The 17,659-nt window shown below is 50.5% G+C and overlaps 2 protein-coding genes across 3 annotated transcripts; one reads left to right on the forward strand and one right to left on the reverse strand.

Annotated features, from left to right (window-relative positions):
• Positions 1–253: 253 nt before the first annotated feature.
• Positions 254–3,992, reverse strand: PRADC1 (protease associated domain containing 1). Of its 2 annotated transcripts, none has more exons than XM_055706753.1 (5): positions 3,803–3,992; positions 2,524–2,624; positions 1,724–1,833; positions 1,113–1,280; positions 254–842 (listed from the first exon to the last, which is right to left on the reverse strand). In XM_055706753.1, exons 1-5 carry the CDS (start codon positions 3,975–3,977, stop codon positions 722–724), a joined length of 675 nt encoding a protein of 224 aa, XP_055562728.1. In that variant the 5' UTR covers positions 3,978–3,992; the 3' UTR covers positions 254–721. The 2 variants fall into 2 exon arrangements, with proteins under 2 accessions (XP_055562728.1, XP_005435365.1); XM_005435308.4 differs by lacking the exon at positions 3,803–3,992 and adding an exon at positions 3,530–3,671.
• On the forward strand, positions 3,975–17,108 carry CCT7 (chaperonin containing TCP1 subunit 7). Its single transcript, XM_055706720.1, has 12 exons — positions 3,975–4,115; positions 5,543–5,696; positions 7,152–7,258; positions 7,710–7,835; positions 8,487–8,539; positions 9,552–9,723; positions 11,345–11,509; positions 12,618–12,806; positions 13,430–13,527; positions 14,244–14,376; positions 15,447–15,653; positions 16,482–17,108. The coding sequence occupies exons 1-12, from the start codon at positions 4,110–4,112 to the stop codon at positions 16,704–16,706; spliced, it is 1,635 nt and encodes a 544-aa protein (XP_055562695.1). The 5' UTR covers positions 3,975–4,109; the 3' UTR covers positions 16,707–17,108.
• The last annotated feature ends 551 nt before the right edge of the window (positions 17,109–17,659 follow it).

A 17,659-nucleotide genomic window follows, 5' to 3' on the forward strand; every position in this document is an offset into this window, starting at 1 on the left:
GGATGAGAGAATAGGTGCCTGCTGATGTTTGGGCTCTGGATCTGTGACCAGTCCCCCCTTGGGGATGGGTGCTGGACGCTATGTTGTCCCGTGGGGCTGTTTCTGCCCCAGTGCATGACTGATCTGTGTCGCACAGGGCCCTGATGTGAGCCTGGCCCCCGTTTGCAGAAGGCACCTTGGGAAGTTTCCTAGGAAAATTGGGGGGATGAGATTTGTCCCTTCATCCCGACTGCTGGAAAAAAATAAGAGAAACTTCCCTTTCTCTAAAACTTGTTCAGACTTCATTAACTCAGACAAAAATACAGATGTTGGGCGAGTCCTGCTAGTAGAGACCAAGCCTGTATCTCACTCTCCCTCCCCTCTCTGTCAGACTGCACCACTCCTGCATCCTTCTAAATTAGCAGCAGTAATTACTGGTGGCATCTTACACATTGTTAAAATGTTTCTTGGGGAAGTGCTGGCCTGGTCCGGGCCATCGCCTCCCTCCAGAAAGTCACTACAAAGAGTGGTCGGTGCCAGGCTCAGAGTTCCCACTGCTGGCACTGGTGTTTGCCCTTCAGCCACATGCCGGTGGCAGCAGAGATCTCCCTGTTGCTGAATCGGGTGAGGCTGTGTGGTAGGATCTCTTGAGTTCGTTGGGATCCTTTTCCTCAAACCTGGTCCCCGGGGCAAGCTCCTGGGATCCACCGAGAAGTCCTTGATCCGCTGCAGCCCCCCACTGCTACCAGAAGGTCCAGGGGGGCTGCATCATTTCGTACGTGGGGATGCTGGTGACGTTGACGGGAATGGAGATGATGGCCCAGGGGAGCCCGTGCTGCTCCAGCGAGCGTCTGATCATGTACCTGGAAGGACAAAGAGGCGACAAGTGTGCCTGAGCCACTGGAGTTGGGAGAGCAGAGCCCAGATGTGAGCATAAACCATAAACCAGCTCAAAGAGAAACTCTGTGGATTAATTATGACTGAATCCACTAAAAATTTGGCTCATAAAGCTCAGCTAGGACATGCTGATCACTGGGACCTCCCTGTTTGTGGGAACAAGGCTGTTGCTTGGCCCTTCCTGTGAGACATTCTGCACCTGCGAAGATGAGATGTCCCTTGGCCAAGGCACCTACCCATCCCTGCCCAGCAGGAAAAGTGCGGGGATGTCGGCTGTCCGCCTGGTGCTGTCCTGGATCATCTCGATGTAGAAGCTGTCGTTATCATAGGCGTTATCTGCGATGATCACTGCCCGCCCTCCATGCTCCTGGATCACTCGTGTCTTCGACAGGAATGAGCAACCCCTGGGGCAGAGAGTGATAAAACCCTGGGTGACCACAGGCAGATCCTCGGCAGGTACGAAACCTGCAAGCGCCAGAGCTTGCCTGCAGATGCCCAAAGCAGGGGCTGTCTCCCTGGCCCCACGCCTCCCCCAAACCCTGCTCCTCTTTGAGTCTGTATTTTAGGCAGCGGCTGCCCACACTCAGCCATTTTCTCCTAAATAAATATAAAATCAAATAGGGTTTTTTTCCACCTTAGCACAGGCTGTTTCTAAGAGATGCAACATGGAACAATCTGGGGTGGGAACACCCTCGCATTTTCCTCATATACCCATGTGGCATAAGTCACAGGAAGAAGCTGGAGGTGACAGTAAAACGTAGCCATGGCACTGTCACCCTCTGTGCCACTGGCAGCTCCCCTCCTGCCCAAGGGTCCCCCTCAAACACTCCCGTGGCGCCAGACATACCCCCTCTCCACCAAGGCGATCTGGTCCTGGATGAAGACACCATTATTCAGCTCTCCGCAGGCTTCAGGGGGATCCGCCGGGACCAGGTGGATCTGGTCGTACCTTGTGTTCTCCAAGGAGACAGGCAGGGGTGAGCAAGGGGGGTGATCAGGGCTGTTTCCCACCCCCAGCCCCTCCGCAGCTGTCCCTGCTGTCCCGTGCCCTGCTCGTCTCTGTGCGGGGTGTGCTTTTGGGGAGATCTAGGGCTCCCAGGGGCAGGGAGGCTGGTTGCCCCATTCCAGCCCCTGCAGAGCCATCCTGACCTCACTCACCAGCTCGCCTATATCTTGCTGCCACCATGGGGAGGGGAAACAAAGGCACGGCACCATCCACCCATACAAGTGCTCCTGGGGAACGTGTGCAGAGCCAGAAAGTGTCTTTTCCTCTGGTCCTTGATGTCCCACATGCTTCCTAGCAGATCTGCTCCTGCACCCACATCCTGACTCCGGGTTTATTGAGGGAAAGGTCTTACATCTGCAGAGCAGTCGATTTATCTCAGCCCAGCCATCCTGGGGCTGTGCCTGTCTCAGCTCTTGGAGGAGGAAAGACCAGGGCTCCCTGAACACAGAGGGGCCACACTCCCCCTCTGAAAGCCTGCTGAGGCTGAAGGCAGCGACCAGCACGTGCCTCCTTCATAAGGGCAGACTCATGGAAGAATAATTGTCTCCATTTTTAGAAAAGGTTCAAATGACTGGGCCCTGCAATGGAGAAATATTAGGATGGAGGGACGCAAACTGACAGATTCAGTTCTTAATACTTACAAACACACCACCAAAATCCTTGGCTGGAGTGGCAGTGAAGATGTAGCGGATGTCTCCGGGGCTCAGCACTTGGAAATATAAGTATTCATGGAGGCGTAAACCTGTGTGTGCATGGAGAGAGGTGAGAGGCAGAGAAAACAAAAGGGGAAATTCCTGAAAAATGGGAAAATACCCAGCTATGGCTCCTGAACTGCACCACGCTGAAGGGAACACACCCTCCTGGCCAGGCCCTGGAGCTCTGCGAGGGGAGATGCACCAGCACCCAGGAGCACAGAGATGGGGGAAAAGGCACTGGGACTGAGGTGCACAAGGGGAAGGGGAAAACACAGCCGGACCGCAGAGGCGATAGGGATGACATGCACACAGATTGAGAGGCGCAGCAGGGAAACACCATCTCAGGGCAGGGGCACCTTGAAAAGAAATGCACCCGGGATGGGGTGCTGGGGGGGAAATGCCATGGGGATGGGGTGCACCAAGGCAAAATGCACCCAGACTGGGGTGCTGGAGGGGGAAATGCAACGGGGCTGGGGTGTACTAAGGGGAAATGCACCCGGATTGGGGTGCTGGAGTGGGGAAATGCAGTGGTGCCAAGGTGCACAGAGGGGAAATACACCCGGACTGGGGTGCTGGAGGGGGAAATACACCCGGATTGGGGTGCTGGAGGGGGAAATGCATCGGGGCCGGGCTGCACCGAGGGGAAATGGACTCGGATTGGGGTGCAGGGGGGGAAAAATGCAGCAGGGCCAGGGTGCAGAGAGGGGACAGGCACCTTACTGTCTGTGCACGGAGGGGAAATGCACCCAGAACGCGTGCGCGGGATGGGGAAATACAATTAGGTCGGGGTGCATCAAGGGAAATGCACCCGGACTGGGGTGCAGGAAAGGGAAATTCACCCGGATCGGGGTGCAGGAAAGGGAAATGCACCCGGATCGGGGTGTACAGAGGGGAAAGGCAGCCAGGCCGGTGTGCGAGGGGAAGAGGGGCCGGGCCGGCCGCTTGCACTCACCGCGGGCCGGGCAGGAGCAGAGGCAGAGGCAGAGCCAGAGCGAGCGGCAGAGCATGGCTGCGCCCGGCACCGCCCAGTGCCCCGCCCAGCGCGCCCCCGCCCCGCGCCCATTGGCGGCGCTCCCGCCCCGCGCCTTTCTATTGGTTTACGCTGCCATCAATCTCCTGAGAGACCGGGAGGCCCCGCACGGAGGCCTGCGCGGCCTGGGGCCAGCGCTGCGCTCTCCGGCCCTGTCAGCACGGTGTCAGCGGTGGGGCCCCGGTGTCCCCTCACCAGCTCTGCCACGTAAAGCTCCACTCTCCAGCCCTGCTCGCCTCCGGCCTTGTGCCCGCTGCCTTGTCCGGCAAACAGCGAGCCGTTTTCCCAGGCCGGTTTGGACTCCCTGCCTCTCTATGGCTGTTCGGGAGGGAGGGGCGGTCGCCGGAGCCGCTCTGTCCGCCCGTACCATAGATAGCGGCCGGAAGTGGTCGCCTAGCTTCCCTTCCCTTCCGGCCGCGGGGAAGCTTCTCGGCGGGCGCAGTGCATTGTGGGGTGGGGTCTGTCTGAGACGCGGGCAGCGAGAGTGAGGAGCGCCGCCGGGATGATGGTGAGTGTCATCCGCCGCCATCGTCGCCGCTGCCGCGCCTCGCTGCCTGGGCGCGGCTTGCCGGGGCTCCGCTACGCTCCAGGGGCCTTGTTTGGCGGGGCTGTGGAGGGGCTGGGGCGCGCTTGGGTCGGTGGAGGGGTGCGGATGGCAGAGGCCGCCTTGTCGCAGAGGCCTGCCGCTAGCCGGGGTGGGGGGGGCAGGTCGGCCCCCCGTTCCTGCTGGGCTCCTGGGCCCGGTGGGGAGGGTCTGGGTGGGAGCGGTGCGTGCTGGGAGTTGTAGGCCTGCAGCCCGGTGCGTGGGGCTGCCGGGGCCCCGGCCCGCGGCCTCCGCCCCAGCCTCATAGCTGCGTTCCCTCGGCCGCCCGGCCCAGCTCCTCCCTCCTTTGCGGGTCCCCCTGGGCTGCGGCGCTCCCCAGCTCCGAGCCCCGTTGCTGTTGCTCGGGAGCAGGTAGGCTGTGGCACAAAAGCCTTGCTTTTCTTGGGGGTGCAAGCGTTTGCGTTCCGTTACTGTCTTAGCTCTGGTGGATGTGGAAGAATCTGGTACGTTTTCTTTCACAGAATCTTGCCAGGATTTAGAGAGCCCTGGCTGTGATCCTCACCCCCCTCTTCTACTCACACATCAGACCCTTGGCCCCAGCCTTGTCAGTCTTATTGTGCAACAGTCGTATAATTTTGCTGTCTGCCCACAGGTGGCTGTTTAAAACTGTTTAAAACCTTGCAACCATTGGCTGTGTTGAAACTTTGTTTGAGCTTTGCCTGGAATGCATCTTTGGTTTGCTTTCTGAAAAGGGCTGGTGTGCTCTCAGAGCAGTGAGAAGCTTTTGTCTGCTCTGGCATCTTGATATCCTCTAAGCTATCTCCAGCACAGTTTACTGTCAGACAGGAGTAATCCCTTAAATTGTGCTGGTCTACTTCATCTTCTCTGTGACAGCATCTTTCAACAGTTGCCATCCTTGGGGCAGCTGGGACACTGATTTGAGGTGTGACAGGCAAAAGGCCTTTGTGCCTGTTCTGCTGGACATCTTGCTGGTGCTGTAATAAAAAAAAAGTCGCTGATTCAGGCACAGCGTTCCTGCAGTTCTCTGCAGTCTTAGTAACTACTACATGTACTGTCTTCTCCAGTCTAGCACCAGAATCAGAACTTTGCTGGGCTATGCTGTACAGGGGAAGCCACTGATTTTGGGACTATTATGTCCCAGAGCGTTTACTGGGGACAGTTGGGTGAATTCCAGTTACACTGTGGAAGCAGCGAGAGATGGAAGGTGGTCGGATTGTGTCAAGTCAGAAGAATGTTAAAGAGGCTGGAGGTTTTGGTCTTAGTCTTTTTTGCATGATTGTAGCTTGCTGCACTGTGTGAGGAGTTAGCTCCAGGTTGCCTGCAGGCTGTTTGGATCAGAGTAATGACTTTTCTGTGGGTTCTCTCTTCAGCCAACGCCGGTTATCCTGCTGAAGGAGGGGACGGATACCTCACAGGGGATCCCTCAGCTTGTCAGCAACATCAATGCCTGCCAGGTTATCGCAGAAGCAGTACGCACTACCCTGGGACCTCGGGGCATGGACAAGCTCATCGTGGATGACCGGGGTAAGCACTGGGCAGTGACATTCCACAGCTATGTAGAAACGTGACTTGGAAAAATAATCTCTTAAGTGTAGTGCATGCTGGCAGCGTACATATTTACATACTTAATTGATATGTGGTCGTATCAATTAAACCCAGTTTTTGCATATATGCAGACTTGAACTTCCTCACTCCATACTAAACTTAACTCTCATGATAGAGGTTCAGGTTATGTCTCAATGTTCAGTTTCATACCTTGGCTCTGGCTTCCACTGTTGCAGAGAAGATAATTGTCAGACCTACCTGAGGAAGTCCGTGTTTGTTGCCTACTAGCCTGAGTTAAAGCAGCTGTGGCCTTTGTTTTGAGATCGAGTAGATCCAGGGTTAGTGGGACTAGATACAAGAGAGTCCACCCCAGAAAGGAGAAACAGTGTGTTTCAGGAAAGACCAGAGCCTGGTCTTCAGGTATCCCAACCATCTGTGTTATTTTATTTTTTTAAATGAGGCTCATATCTGTGGAGTTACTCGGCACTTGTTGTGGCTGAGTGTGAGGTCAGTGGATGTTACTGGGTAGACTTTTTTTTTTTTGGGTGTGATTTAGTGGTGAGGCTTGCCCCTACTCTGAAAAGACTTGTATGAAGTCACCAAACTAGTGTATTATTTGTTACTTTTTACAGTTGGTGTTACTGGAGGGTGGGGTGGAAGGTCTTAGTACTGTCTTTAAATAGTTTTTACAAATGGGAACTGTAATAACTTTTATTAAAAAGGATCATTAGATTTAAATTCACCTAATAACTGGTATGATTGATTTCTAGTCTTTTTCTTCATGTGAGTGTCAGACTAGAATATCTGGTTATGTCTGTCTGGAGAGGCTATTGAGAAGTAAGAGACAAATGAATTTAAAGCTCCTATTAATTGATGCCGAGAGTTTTTCTGCACTCAGACTAACTTCACTTAATCTGCTCCAAAAATGGACTAAAAAGATGCTGTTGATAGGGAATGGAGGTACCTGCTGAGACACCCTCTGTGAAACACCCTTACCCATGAAGGTGATCACTTCACTTTCCTTTTCAGCCAATTTGTAGTTGTGCGTCTGGCTGTAGGAGTGCATTAAAATATTGTGGTGATCATGTTTCAAATCACGTAGGAGATAAACACAAGTCATTTAGCTGAAGAAAAATTACTGTTAAGTGGAAATTCGGAGTGAGATCCTGTGGTTGTTTAGACATGACGGAAATCACAACGATGCAGGACCGGTGCTTGATTGGGATGCTCTGTAGTGCAGTAATGGGTTGAGGCCACATTTGACCTGAAAGGCGAAATGGTGAAGCACAGTGAGACTGGCTGCTCTGAAATTACTATCGTATTAATGTCTCCCTGAGGTCTGAGGAGCTCCCTTGCATGTTGGGTGCCCTTTCACAGTGACAGGGCTTTACTCGCAGCAGTTGAGCTTGACTTCCTTTTCTGCATCAATCCTAGGCAAAGCCACGATCTCTAACGATGGTGCCACTATCCTGAAGCTCCTTGATGTTGTCCATCCGGCTGCAAAGACGTTAGTGGACATTGCCAAATCTCAAGATGCAGAGGTAGGAGGGTAACCTGGCTGCGCTCAGAAGCATAACATGCAGCAGCAAGCTTGCCTCGCGGTGGTGATTCTGTGGGCTTTGTGTTAACTGATGGGAATTGCTTGGGGAGTGCTGGCATTTATGCTGGTTTCTTCATTGATGCCTTCTCTTCTGTGGTAACTTTCAGATCTTATACACTGTTTCAGCTAGATCTGATGGGTAGTTTGAAACCTCAAAGATACAAAGTTCATGTTTTATGAACATAGGTGACTGGGAAATGAGACTTTGTGCTCAAATGGGATGTAGTGTGAACCCAGCTCTTCTTAATCACTGAAGAATTCAAGTGCAAATCTGTGAGCGGAGAAAATTACAAAATCTGTTTTTCTCTGGAAGCCCTTGTGTGGTTTATGAAGCTGCTGTCATGGTGGCCCTGCAGTGTGTGGATGACAGAGAGCATTTCCTCTCCATGCAGGTTGGTGATGGTACCACGTCTGTAACTCTGCTTGCTGCAGAGTTCCTGAAACAAGTGAAACCCTACGTGGAGGAAGGCCTCCATCCTCAAATCATCATCCGCGCCTTCCGCACGGCGACGCAGCTGGTAAGGTGGCGCTGCTTATAGCTGAGGGAGGGCTCAGCTGCTGCTGCAGAGCTGAGGGTTGTATTGGGCTCCTCCACAGTGTCTGGGGAGAGGAGGTCTGTGCCAAAGAGGGAAAATAACACACTTCCAGGCAGAACTCAGTAATGAATGGGCGTGGGGAGTGACAGTAGTGATCTCATGTCATCCTACTGCAAACATCAGCTGCCTTTTGTGGTGTCAGTGAGCTGTTATTAGCGGTTAGTACCTCTGGAGTGCTATTGCTTTGTGTTTTTTCCAAGAAAGAATAAATGAGAAAAATTGTTTCCCATTCTCTTGTAATTTACTGATGCTTAGGAAACCTTACATCTAATGACACCCATCAGTTCCATTAAACTGAATCTTCTCAGGAGGTTAACTCCCTCAACAGCCCTTTGGTTCCCCAGTTCTCAGCTTAAAACTGCGGAGCAGCTCTGAGCCTCTTCCCAGTCCTCTATGCTGGTGTGTTTCTTAGAATTACTGTGGTAGAAGGGGTGGAATAGCTTAAATGCCTGAAACTTCAAGTGATGTTGAAGTAGGAAATAGAAGATGACATAAAATACAAAGCGAAGTTGGAGATCTTGTCAGCTTAAGTGCATGAATCATTAATCCAGCTGTTGGCTTGTGTTTTGACAGGCTGTAAACAAGATAAAAGACATTGCTGTTGCAGTGAAGAAGGAAGATAAAGAGTAAGTTTCCCTTACAAACAACCTGGTTGCGTGTAGCTGGGCTTCAGGTAGCTGGTGTGAGGGTGTTTCTGACTTATACTTTGGCTCTGGCTGAGGTCTCGAGGTCAGGCCAAACAGCTACAGCCTCACACCAGGTTTATTGTTGAATTTTTTGGAATTTCCTGCTCCTCTGGGGGAGATGCCATGCCATCACTTGGGCTGCACTGAAGTATGTAGGTCAGTGTCTTCCAGTGCACATGGAGGAAGCTAGGTACCAAAATAAGCGGCCTGATTCCTTTATTTCCAGTGGTGGTGGTGATTTACGGCTTTTGCTGTAATTGGTGGCAGTATTGAATGCTCAGTGCTTCTCTGAAAATCGGATCGCTTCTTAGCTGTTGAATACGTGAACTTAGACAGCTAATAGCAGTAAGGAAATGATCCCTTCATCTGAGGGGAGAATGCTAGAGTTCGTTTTCTCCCTGCATTTTAAGCTCTTGTCTGCTTGATCTGACCTTACTAATACCTGCAGTAAAATTTCAAGTTCAACTGCATAACCATCTTAAATCATAATATCCTTCCCGCTGTCCTGTGATGTGAAATACAGCAGTTCTCATGGTCAGCAATAACTCGGGTGGTAAGAGCCTGGGAGCTGGAGCCATATTTCCCTAGTGTCCCTTGTGTCATCCACTCTGTTGTGGCATGTTACCTGAGTTAATACTTAGAAGATGCCACCTTCAGAGGATTTCAGAAACTTCTTACTGCCTTTGGTTGAAGGAGATGATGCTGAGCCCTGCTGTTTTGCTCAGGCTTGTGGTGTCTAGTAGCCAGCCGACCTGGTCAGTACTTGGGCTCAGATAGGCAGAATTGTACTTCGACAGTCTGGGCTTTGATGTGTGTGTCTTGCTTTCCACATGGATAGAAGGGAGCTGATCTTTTGCCTCTCCTGAGTGGATTAATCATGTCATACATGATGTTCTGTGAGCTTGTGAAAAGAATCTGCAAGTGAACAAGACCTTGTTTTTATCTCTTGCAGTGAACAGAGAAGCCTGCTCGAGAAGTGTGCAGCCACAGCCCTGAGCTCTAAGCTGATCTCCCAGAGCAAGGAGTTTTTCTCCAAGATGGTTGTAGATGCTGTCATGATGTTAGATGACTTATTACAACTTAAAATGATTGGAATAAAGAAGGTGCAAGGAGGTGCTTTAGAAGTAAGTTCTGTTGGAGCCTGTCCTGAAAGGATAGGAGATGGTGATCATGGCTCCTTTGATAAGTTGACTAGCAGAAATGCAGCCCAGGTTGATGGTGCCTGTTCAGGAATTACCAAAGCAAAAGCAAGCTGTTGATGTGAGGAAAAAGCTTAGTGAGTAGGACTTGATTTCTTTTCTGTAGGTAGAGAATCTGGGGTTTTTGAGCCAAATACACTCTTATCTCACTGCTGTCTGTAGTGAATGTTGTTACTGGTACGAATTTAATTTATATCTCTGTAAATTAATTTTTTTGTGTGTGGGAAGTCTTTGTTAATAGGAACCAATAGCCATACAGTCCTGGTTGTATGCTTGACTACTGGGTTGGAGGAGAAAAAGCAAAGAAAATGCTGTGAATGAGCTGATCTAGTGGTGGGCAGGGTAGATGGGCTGTGTGGTTTATACTGCAGTGCTGAAATATACCTGTTGTGCCTGGGACTGCATGCAGGTATGTGGCAGGGAGTTTTTCTTGGGCTGTGGACAGCTGGTGTGTCTGTGCTCTCTCGTGCCTGTGTCCTGTATAGGTTTGGCCCATTGCTTGGGACCCTTCTGCTGGAAAGTAAAGCTCACCACAGTCTCTCTGAATTATTATTCTGTGGCTGTTACTGTCTGTAAACACTCCTCATGAGCATTTTTTTTTGAGAAGAGACATTATAATCATGCTATTATCTTGCCCAGACAACTAATTTAGTGAATTGGGAACAATTCAGCATCTGTTTTTGTGGTGTCTGGGCCTGCTGGTGTTCTGAGGCTTGCAGAAATTGGTCCCCTGGGGAGGGTGGTGTCTCCCGTTCTGGCTAAAAGCAGCTCGCCATGGTCAGGGTTGTTTGACCCTTGTATTCTGCTGTTAGACTCCTTTATTCTGCTGTAGGTCTCCTTGGAGACCTATGAGGATGGGGCAAAGAATTTAACATGCTATTCTCCAGGGTTTGTGAGAGATCCGGGGTTGTCTTGCCCTGTCAGCTGGAGCAGAGGTGGTCTGTGATTGTCCTAGTTTAGGAGGGACAGGGATCCTCTGGGCTGCAGTGGCTGGGCAGGGCCACGTCTGCCGTGTGGTTGGATACTTCTGGAGTGGGAGACGTAGATGTTGATTCCTCTACCATCTGTGAAGTCAAGAAGTTAACTTCAGGGGACTGCAGTGTGGGGCAGGGCAGTCCTGCTGCAAAACAATCCCAGAGGTGGTGATGGAGCTTGGAAAAACAAACCAGGGCAAAAAAAAACGCCCAACCCCAAACCCCGAGCGTGGGGCTGTGAATGAGAAGTATCCATCTTCAAAGGGTAGAAATGGGAAAGACATCAGAGAGGGAACAGATTGCTCCATCCCTTGATCTTCAGATTGTGTATAGCGTCTTCTGCTGCGGTGTCTTGAGGGGTAGAAAGGCAGTGATAGAAGCTGATTTTGTGAACAGAGAGAAGAAAATACTTGCTGCTTGTTTTCTCTAAAAGTGGGTTAATCAAAGGAGACAGCTGTTGGTGAATGCTTTGTAAATGAGGACTCTGAAAGCAGGGAGTTTCCTGTGGGAGTTATTAACCCTGTTGAGAAAACCTTGGGAGGCTGAGCCTAACACAAATCCCTGTCTTCAAGGACTCGCAGCTGGTGGCCGGAGTTGCCTTTAAGAAGACATTCTCCTATGCTGGGTTTGAAATGCAGCCCAAGAAGTATCAGTCTCCCAAGATAGCCTTGCTGAACGTGGAGCTGGAGCTCAAGGCCGAGAAGGACAATGCTGAAGTCAGAGTAAACACAGTGGAGGTAAGAGCCGGAAGGGGAGCTTGTCGCGCTTTCTCATGCCTGCAAGATGTGGTGGCTACTTGAGAGAGCCGGTGGGATAAATTGGATTGCCTTCTGGTTGTCCTTTTCCCCCCCCCCCCCAAAATAGCTGGTGGGTTATGCTGCCTCGTTTGGGAGAAGGGTATGGCAGACTTCGTATTACAGCAGGTTTAGGGTCTGTTTCTGCTCAGTCATTGTGTCTCTGCTATGCTGTGATAAGCTGTGGGCTGTGGGGTGGCTTCTTTATGCCTAACAAGTGGCCTTCCAGGGCAAGCTTATTTAGCAGTGCTTTAAATGCTGAAAGAGCCGCTTCGTATTTAAGCAAACAAGGTAGCCATTTGGACACTAGTTCTCTTTCCATCTTGTTAAAATACCTCTATGAAACACAGTCATTCTGGGACAGCTTCTTGGAAAGTTGCGTGTATTTGGTTGCTGCATAATTGTGGTATTTAAAGATCTCTGGGGGCTTTGCTTTTGGGGTCTTGACCCCACTGTGATCTTAGTAACTGTTCCCTTCCAGTTAGTCTCTCTGCCTTGGTGAAGATGGTGGTCTTTTCTGTTGTAGTCAGCTGCTGCATGTGATGTTGCCGCATGCTTTTGTAAGATTTCCCAGCTGTTTATGGCTGCATTTCACTGACAGCTGGAGCACAACAGGCTTGTGAAACCTGAGCATGCTGGTAAAGCATGAGGTTTCTCAGGATCTGTGTTTTTCCTCTGTGATAGATACTGTAAGTTTCTCCACCCCAACGTCCGTGTTCTGTAAGCGCCTCTCGGACATCAGTATAATCCCTTCTTCCTCGTGTTCTGTCTTGAGCTGTCGCTGCCTCTCTCTCTCAGTTCATCCAGCCCCTTTATTGACTCAGTTCTGCTGCTGGAAGCATTTTAAGACATGGCTCTTTGGCATAAAATTGGGTGACCTAAAATCACCTATGAGTCTTAGAAAGCAGTTGTCTGCCAGGGCTGCATGGAGCAGTGTCACCACTGCCGTTGTTTTAAAAGAGCTCTCCCTTCGCAGGCGCTGCGGTATGGTGGCGGGATGGCATTTGCAGTGCTTCATGACATGAGTGCTTGTCCCTTTTCTCCCTGCTAGGATTACCAGGCCATTGTGGATGCTGAGTGGAACATCTTGTATGACAAACTAGACAAAATCCACAAGTCGGGAGCCAAGGTTGTCCTGTCCAAACTTCCTATCGGTGATGTGGCTACCCAGTACTTTGCAGACAGAGACATGTTTTGTGCTGGCCGTGTCCCAGAAGAAGATCTCAAGCGAACTATGATGGTGAGCTACCTTGTTTTGGAACAGACTTCTGATTTAGTTTTAACAGTGCCCAGCTGGTTGTTCCCAAAACAGGGCAGTGACTGATGACTGAACATAGTGTTCCTAACAAAGACTTAAAATTAAAATGGCATAATTTTTGCCAGTGCAGTTATTGGGTAGAGCTGCCATATACTGATGAAGCTGTGCCTTGATGGAATGAACAATCACACACTAATTGTATCTGCACTGCTTTTTTTGTTTCTCTGCTGTTGTGACATATTGGGGTCTGTACATTGCATCGGTAGGGGGTTTATTTTCCCTACTTCTTGACTGTTCCTTTGTGAGTGGATTTTTCCTAAGCTTGCTTTGTGTAGCTGTTGGACTCTAGAGCCTGTGAGTCAGCACTTAAAAGAACCTTAATCTTATTTTGCTGTTGAGGATTATTTCTCGTGTTGGTAGCCTGGCTAGATGTGTGAGATGGGAGGGGAAGTAGAAGAGGATTTTTTTTCCCTGAATCTGGCTTGCAGGGTGGTTTTTGCATCAGCTAACAGACTGGACTGTCTCTGAAGAGTGGGAGCCTGCTGGGGAAATTTGTCTTGTTTGTCAGGGTCGGTAATGCTGTGCTTTATCTCCTTCCTGTGCAGGCCTGTGGTGGTTCCATTCAGACCAGCGTCAATGCCCTATCGGATGATGTCCTGGGCCGATGCGAGCTCTTTGAGGAGACTCAGATTGGAGGAGAGAGGTAAGTAACACCAGCTGTGAACCTGTAGTCCTGTGTAAACGCTCTGGTATTAGTTTGAAAAGTTGAGTTCTAAGCACTGGCAGTTTGAGTATCTCTCAAGGTGATGGTGTGAAAACAAGATTGTGTTACTCCTGCTTTTTATGAGTCTGAGGGGGGGCACAGGAGTAAGCTTTCACTGAAATCTTACCTCTTTTATATGCTTTTAAAAATACATATTTATTATTCCCTAGTGCCTTGTAGAAAGCATAGTGGTATTCTTTCACTTGTAACTTAAAAGCAGTGCCTTTTGAGGTTGATTGTGGCACTCGTCTGATATCCCACAGTGACACTTGACTATCAGCGGAAGTGAAGCTGGGTACAATATAATGGGGTTCTTCCCGTCGCTAGAGGAGAAATCCTCTTTGGAGCTGTCTGCTAATATCTGCTCTGTTCCTGCCAAGTGAAAATGAGAACATGGGTTTGGGGCAAAGCCTTAGCAACTGGAAGAGAGTGGATTTTCCTGGGTCAGCTTAAATTTCACTTGTGTGTTGCCTGGCTCTGCTCCTTCTTAGTTCAAGATCTGATAGGGGTTCTGCGTAGGGTGAAATGGCTTCAGTCACGCGTCAGGCTTGTAAAGAGCTTGTCTGTTCCCATACTGTCATATTGGTGCAAAGCCTGTTCAGCAGCAGCCCTGCTTCTCTGTTGCTGTAATCTTTCTTGCATTGTGCCATTGGCAGGTACAACTTCTTCACAGGCTGCCCAAAGGCAAAGACTTGCACGATAATCCTGCGAGGGGGTGCAGAGCAGTTCATGGAAGAGACGGAACGGTCCCTGCATGATGCTATCATGATAGTCAGGAGAGCAATCAAGGTAAGGACCAGTGGAGATTCCCAGTGCCAAGCCAGCAGGGAGGTTTATTGATCAGACCTGGCACAGCTGTAACTCCTAGAAACCTTTTCACACGCCAGCATTTGACTAAGGTCTCCATGGAGAGACTAGGACCTCAGCGCAGACGGCCAGCATCTGATTGATTAACTCAAGTGCTGTTCCTCAGCCAAAGCAGCGTTCTCTCTGCAATGTTGCCAGATGCTTTTCAGGCACGCCTGGGTTTTGGCTTTCTCTTCAGTACAGCTGTAACTTGGGCTTGCTGGGTTGTGGCATGTTCTGGAAACAGCCCCATCCTAAAGGGAACGCAGTCTGGGTGCGTTGGGTAAATCTGTGGTAGATTTGAATAGCAGGACTGATTTCGTCTCGATGGCATGCATGCGTGTCAGTGCCCATTAAAGCCACTTGTTCCCTCTCTTGGTGCCCAGTCTGAGGGGGTAGCTGTCCCCTGGCTGTGAAGGTAGTAGGCTGGGAGCACTGAGAGGGAAGTCTGATGCTGGTATGAATGTGTGTGCTCTGCTTGTGGAGTTGCTGGTCCTGTGTGATAGATGCCGCCTGTCTGCAGGTGTTTCTGGGTTATGCATAATAATGTGTTAAAGTGGTGTTTTCTAGTTAAAAACAGCTTTGAGGCCGAGTGCCCTGAGGGGATAGGAAGAAGCATGCCAGGATTTTTTGGAGCTGTTTTGCTTCTAGAAAGAACATCCTGATCTCCCTACTGGAAGAAAAAAAAAAAAAAAAAAAAAAAAAGAGGGAAATGTGCCCAGCACAAGGAGAGTGTGGTCTTCCCTCCCCTCCCTCCCCTGGTATGGTGTCTTCAGACCATCCCTTTATCTTGTGTGTAGCTGGGGAGAGCTGCAGGTAGCTGCCACTCGAGGTTTGTGACCTGTTTTGGAAGCTCCTGGCAAAGCTGGCAGGTGCCCCCAGGGATGGCAGCAGCCTGGGCTGTAGATTCCCCTGGGTCTAGTGTGTCTGCACCACCCTGATGTGCAGCAGTCGCAGGAGAGGAGGTTTTGCTGCTTTTCCCCTTGCAGTGAGAGCGTCTCCTTTTCTTTCAGAATGACTCGGTGGTTGCTGGTGGTGGTGCGATAGAGATGGAGCTTTCCAAATACCTCCGGGACTATTCCAGGACCATTCCAGGCAAGCAGCAGCTGCTGATAGGTGCTTATGCTAAAGCCCTCGAGATCATTCCCCGTCAACTCTGTGACAACGCTGGCTTTGATGCCACGAACATACTGAACAAGCTCCGAGCCAAGCACGCGCAGGTTGGTGCCCACTTTTGAGCCAAGGGCTGCATGTGTGAACCGGTAGTGTGTGTGATTTCTTTTCTTTATATTTCTTGAGCCTGGATCAGTCAGGCTCAGTTCAGCTAAGCCCGTGTTAGGCTTGTGTCCTCTTTGATTGCATGCAGCATTTTGTTTTTTGGATCAAGTATGGGCTTGGTGCAGTTTTCTATAAAAGGAGGTGATCTGGTTTTCCCTTTGATCATGGCTGTCGGGTGACTTCTATAGCTGGGAGTTCTGATTTGCTTTTTAAAAATGCATTGTTTGTCAGGAGGGAGGCTTCTATATTAAACATTAAAGTGATTAGAGTACAGAAGTTGGCTGAGCCACGTGTTTGCCTGAGGAGCTGCAGACTGAAGGTCCTGACCGCTGATCATTTTGGGTCTTGAGTGGCACGCATGTGCATGCACGTGCAGTCCTGATTCAGGCAGTTGGAGGTGGCCCCTTGGCTTCTCTCTGCTTCTGCTACTTTGGAGGGAGTCACTCCCACCATGTGTTGCCTTTCTGATGATTGTGGGGTTAGGGGGAATGCCCCAAAATGTGCGGCTGTATCTTGGGCTGCAAAAACTAGGGCTGTGGGTGGGGGAGCAAGACAGCAGTGGAGTGGAAGTCAGTCCTGTAAGGCGTCTACAGCTTCTGTCTGAAATGGAGCATGCCTCCTGTTTTACAAGGCTTCACTGGCGCTGTTTGCTGACAACAAAGGCTTTTTGGTTTTTTATTTTTCTTTGTGTTTCCCTCGAGTATTCTTCATTCAGCAAGGTCCAGTCGCTGCCTCTCCCTGAATGTTTGTCTCTGCTTCTCTCCCACCAGGGAGGTATGTGGTATGGTGTGGATGTCAACAACGAGGACATTGCCGATAACTTCGAGGCCTGTGTGTGGGAGCCAGCCATCGTGCGCATTAATGCGCTGACGGCAGCCTCGGAGGCCGCCTGCCTTATTGTCTCAGTGGACGAAACCATCAAGAACCCCCGTTCCACCGTAGACGCTGCGCCCAGCGGACGGGGCCGGGGGCGAGGCAGGCCCCACAACCACTGAAACCCCGCTCCCCGTCAGTGTTGTGACAGGGGCTGGCGCTCTCCTCCATTGTGAAAAAGAATTGATTTCTAGTTTAATTAACGGGCTGTTTACCAGATGGTCGTTTTGAGGGCTTACAGGCAACCACTGGCCTTGTTTAATTAGAGTAAATCTTGGCCTCGGTAGCGGCAGCCTCCTGCGAGGTGTCCTGCCCCAACATTTCCTACGCAGCACTGATCCCCTTAGGCTCGCCTTGTCCTTCCGCTTGGAAGCTGTGTGAGCGGAGCCCTCTTCAATGCTGGCAGGCAGTGCAGCGAGTGTGGGGTTTGTTCATATTTATACTTCCCCCTCCTCCCCCCCCTGCTGGGGGTTTTGAACCCAGGCTCAAACACAATAAAAAAGTGACTTTCTTTCGGTGGCAAACTGGGTTGTTCCTCTGTTTTCTGCTGCTTGCTTCACTCTGCAGGGTGGTAGCTTGTGGTTAAGAGTTGGATTAACCTTTTAAACTGGTTTTTGCCCTGTTTAAAAGCAGGCGCTGTGCTGGGAAGCAGGACTGGCTCTGAGCATGCCCCAGCCCTGAGACAGATTGCCTCTGTGCGTTACCCCTCTCCGATACTGCTCAGTGACATTTCTACTTGCTTTTGTTTAATGGGCCATTTACAACTCTCCTCTCGCTTCCTGGAAGGCAGTTCAGGGCGGCAGCTCTCAGTTAATTAGGTGAGTTGATGGTCCATTACACCACAAAATGTGTTACTTCTGCCCCGTTCATAAAGTGCTGCCACGCGACAGCCACTGCCAGCCCTGTTAGAGGCGTCGAGGCAGCCGATGTGTCCCGTAACGAGACCCTTGTGGCTGTTCCTCGTGGCTGAAGCGTGTTTTGGCAGCATGTGAGCGGTTGTAGTGAAACGTGAGTACAGTTACAGCTTCTGTGTAAAAGCCCTCTTTGTGTTTCTTAGTGGTGGCATTTAAATGTG

The sequence above is a fragment of the Falco cherrug genome, chromosome 1 (assembly GCF_023634085.1).
Source record: "Falco cherrug isolate bFalChe1 chromosome 1, bFalChe1.pri, whole genome shotgun sequence".
Lineage (NCBI taxonomy): Eukaryota > Metazoa > Chordata > Aves > Falconiformes > Falconidae > Falco > Falco cherrug.